This window comes from Coenobita brevimanus, chromosome 80 (assembly GCF_032717465.1).
Source record: "Coenobita brevimanus isolate Jiangsu-jjx chromosome 80, ASM3271746v2, whole genome shotgun sequence".
NCBI classification, from domain to species: Eukaryota; Metazoa; Arthropoda; class Malacostraca; order Decapoda; family Coenobitidae; genus Coenobita; species Coenobita brevimanus.
In genome coordinates, this window is record NC_137033.1 from 58,162,650 (window position 1) to 58,167,649 (window position 5,000).

The window sequence follows — 5,000 nt, forward strand, 5'->3', positions numbered from 1 at the left end:
CTACATCCACCCACGGAGTACCTCCACGTCCGCATGTTGTACTACATCCACCCACGGTGTACATCCACGTCCGCATGTTGCACTACTGTACATCCACGCACGGTGTACTCCCACGTCCGCATGTTGCACTACATCCACGCACGGTGTACACCCACGTCCGCATGTTGCACTACATCCACGCACGGTGTACATCCACGTCCGCATGTTGCACTACATCCACCCACGGTGTACATCCACGTCCGCATGTTGCACTATAATATCCACCCACGGTGTACATCCACGTCCGCATGTTGCACTACATCCACCCACGGTGTACACCTACGTCCGCATGTTGCACTATAATATCCACCCACAGTGTACATCCACGTCCGCATGTTGCACTACATCCACCCACGGTGTACACCTACGTCCGCATGTTGCACTATAATACATGCCTGCATTTACTTCAATGACATCATCGGCGGCCAATCAGCAGCCGCGTATCAAACACACCCTACTTGCCGCATACATCTCAGCTGCACAGGTCAGTCAAGCAGACTATACTACTACTACTACTACTACTGGCCTGAGAGAGACAGTGGTATAGCTAGAACTAAGCAATGATAAAATAAATCCTTATGTAAATTCCTCAGGGACACGACCTTTGCACCACCCTGTACTGTTTTATCTGTCAAAGTGCCTGTTTATCTATTGGTCTGTCTGTCTGTCTGTCTGTCTGTCTCTCTCTCACTCACTCTCTTCTCTGTCTGAGAGAGAGAGAGAGAGAGAGAGAGAGAGAGAGAGAGAGAGAGAGAGAGAAGGCGGAAACGGCAACTTCCGGTTATTACAGAATTCATTTAAGTTCCGGGGTCGAGTCACAAGGAAGTATGTAGGGCTGGAATTCATAGGCAGAGAGAGAGAGCGAGAGAGAGAGAGAGAGAGAGAGAGAGAGAGAGAGAGAGAGAGAGAGAGAGATACATGAAAGAAGTATGTATGGTGATGCACATGAGATAGATAGATAGATTGATAGATTGAAAGAGAGAGAGAGAGAGAGAGAGAGTTTAACAGTACACATGCAAATATCCACACCATAACAACACGTAGGCACTTTGAGAGAGAGAGAGAGAGAGAACGGAAATACATGATAGAAGTATGTATAGTGATGCACATGAGTGAGAGAGAGAGAAAAAAAAAACTTAACAGCTCCTAAACCAGCACTTAAACACTTATAAAAATATTTGCATAAAAAAAAAAAACTCTTTCTATACACGTAAATCTACCTGTAAATTTTTCCTTTTTAATCGACTTGTAACTCTTCAGGTGACACTTTTATATATACAGTGTGGTCTCGTGTGCTCTGGGGACGGCTCGGGGTTGTATTGTAAGCCATAAAAACCAGCCCTAAACAACTGTCAATCTGCCGTCCCTTTCAATCTATCTATCTATCTATTGCCAGACGCCATAATCCCGTAAGGGGTGGCCGTTTGACTCGAGTTAGTTGTTTTACGGGGAGGGGCACTAACCCTCCACCAACCCACTTGTTGACACACAGAGAACACGTATTGTTATATGGTTACCACCCAGCGTTGTAAATGGTTTCCTGGCTTACAGGAAACCATTTGGCTTGTCACTCAATGTAAAGCCACCTGTAAAGGAAAGAAAAACAATAAGAAGTGACAGGAAAGATGGGAGAAATAGGAAGAGAGGAGGACAGGCACAGAAAAAGAATGATAACGGTGAAGGAAGAAGTAGACAGCACTACATCAAGTGAGTGGATGATAGTCGCCACCACCTACCACAAATGTAATTAAGTCCTCCCTGTAATTTAACACTAGGTTTATATATATATATATATATATATATATATATATATATATATATATATATATATATATATATATATATATGTATATATATATATATATATATGTATATATATATATATATATATATATATATATATATATATATATATATATATATATATATATATATATATGTATATATATATATATATGTATATATATATATATATATATATATATATATATATATATATATATATGTTTATATATATATATATATATATATATATATATATATATATATATATATATATATATAAGAAGCAGGGCAGTGAAATGGCGGGGGACAGGGCAACGTGGAGGCGATTTGTTTGTGGCCACCTCGTACGGGATTGAGGCGTCTGGCATTAGACAGATAGATAGATACGCTCAAGTTCAAATATTTCACGATTTTATTCACCTTAAAGACCATTTTATATCTTTTTAGAGAAGCCTGGCCACTGTAGAGATAAAACTGATATTGCCTTTCCATTGCAAATACGGTCACCTCAGAACATACCTACCTCAGTAATTCTTCCATCTCTTACCTACTTACCTCTGTACGCGTCTTCACTGTCCTAAAAACCAACTTATTTACCCAGAATAACAATGTAAAATATAAATTCCTTCCTAATCAGTCCACAGTAACTTCCTACCTACTGACATCACGCCGATAAGATAGCATTGGAATCTTCCTTTACTTACCTGATGTCACACGACATCGTCACCTTCTCCCCCTTCGTTGCCCCTCTCATGCCCTCTCCAAGCCACACAACTCTAGATTCATCTCCTAATGCTCCCCTTCTTCTCACCACACACGCAAAACACACACACACACACGCAAACACACACAAACACGGCCACTCGTCACTCAAACTAAGAGAGTCAACTGGGCAAGTATTCAGAGTCACAGAAAACGGATACACAGGGTCGACATGCATCCCCCTGGTGAGTTTCCCAGCACTCAATCAAGCACTCAATCAAGCACTCAATCAAGCACTCAATCAAGCAATCAAACACTCAATCAAGCACTCAATCAAGCACTTAATCAAGCACTCAATCAAGCACTCAAACAAGCTCTCAAACAAGCACTCAATCAAGCACTCAAACAAGCTCTCAAACAAGCACTCAATCAAACAATCAAGCACTCAATCAAGCACTTAATCAAGCACTCAATCAAGCACTCAAACAAGCTCTCAAACAAGCACTCAATCAAGCACTCAAACAAGCTCTCAAACAAGCACTCAATCAAACAATCAAGCACTCAATCAAGCACTTAATCAAGCACTCAATCAAGCACTCAAACAAGCTCTCAAACAAGCACTCAATCAAGCACTCAAACAAGCTCTCAAACAAGCACTCAATCAAACAATCAAGCACTCAATCAAGCACTCAAGCACTCAATCAAGCACTCAATCAAGCACTCAGTCAAGCATCATCCTCACCATCATCATCTTCATCATCACCATCATCACCATCATCATCCTCACCACCATCATCATCATCACCATCACCATCATCATCATCATCACCACCATCACCATCATCATCATCATCATCACCATCATCACCATCATCACCATCACCATCATCACCATCATCATCATCACCATCATCATCACCATCATCACCATCACCATCATCACCATCATCATCATCACCATCATCATCATCATCATCATCATCATCATCATCATCATCACCCTTTCCCATCCTAGGGCAGGGTGAAGAGTAGCAATGTCCAGACAGCCCAAATTTGCCTAATCCAATGGGCCACGCTTCCATTCACTCATCATTCAAGCCCCAGGAATCCTAGCTTTATCGGATACGCCAAAAACATTCACCACGTTCTGTAGCTTCACACAAACGTCACTACCACCACACTCACACCTCACTACCACCACATTCACACCACACTACCACCACACTCACACCACACCACCACCACCACACTCACACCACACCACCACCACACTCACACCTCACTACCACCACACTCACACCACACTACCACCACACTCACACCTCACTACCACCACACTCACACCACGCTACCATCACACTCACACCACACCACCACCACACTCACACCACTCACACCACACTACCACCACACTCACACCTCACTACCACCACACTCACACCACGCTACCATCACACTCACACCACACCACCACCACACTCACACCACACTACCACCACACTCACACCTCACTACCACCACACTCACACCACGCTACCATCACACTCACACCACACCACCACCACGCTCACACCACACTACCACCACATTCACACCACACTACTACCACACTCACACCACCACCACACTACCACACGTCAGCTCTGTCACCTTATCCTTGCTAGTAAAATTACTGGGAGACAAATTATCCTCTAAGCTATCTATCTATTGCTAGACGCCTTAATCCCGTAAGGGGTGGCCACAAACAAATCGCCTCCATATCGCCCTGTCCCCCGCCATTTCACTGCCCTGCTCCCAGCTCACACACACCCCTCTCTCATATACCTCTCCACTCCATCCCTCCATCTCCCCCTTCGCCTCCCCCTCTCCACGTCACTCACATACACTCTCCTCGTCAGTCTCTCACTCTCCATCCTCTCCACATGGCCAAACCACCTCAGTGTGTTTCTCCTAACGCTTCCTATCACATCCACATCCACACCACAACGCTCCTTCACTTCCTCATTTGTCAGTCTGTCTCTCCATGTAACTCCACATACACAAACACTCACATACACTCTCCTCGTCAGTCTCTCCATCCTCTCCACATGGCCAAACCACCTCAGTGTGTTTCTCCTAACGCTTCCTATCACATCCACATCCACACCACAACGCTCCTTTACTTCCTCATTTGTCAGTCTGTCTGTCCACGTAACTCCACATACACATACACTCACATACACTCTCCTCGTCAGTCTCTCACTCTCCATCCTCTCCACATGGCCAAACCACCTCAGTGTGTTTCTCCTAACGCTTCCTATCACATCCACATCCACACCACAACGCTCCTTCACTTCCTCATTTGTCAGTCTGTCTCTCCATGTAACTCCACATACACATACACTCACATACACTCTCCTCGTCAGTCTCTCACTCTCCATCCTCTCCACATGGCCAAACCACCTCAGTGTGTTTCTCCTAACGCTTCCTATCAC

At 44.0% G+C, this 5,000-nt stretch overlaps 1 protein-coding gene across 1 annotated transcript in view; it reads left to right on the forward strand.

Moving 5' to 3' along the window:
• Positions 1 to 2,758: 2,758 nt before the first annotated feature.
• LOC145409366 (uncharacterized) overlaps positions 2,759 to 5,000 on the forward strand; it is a 15,166-nt gene continuing 12,924 nt past the window's right edge. The window contains exon 1 of the mRNA XM_080279836.1: positions 2,759 to 2,771. Coding sequence (XP_080135962.1) covers positions 2,759 to 2,771 — 13 coding nt within the window. The remainder of the gene's footprint in view (positions 2,772 to 5,000) is intronic.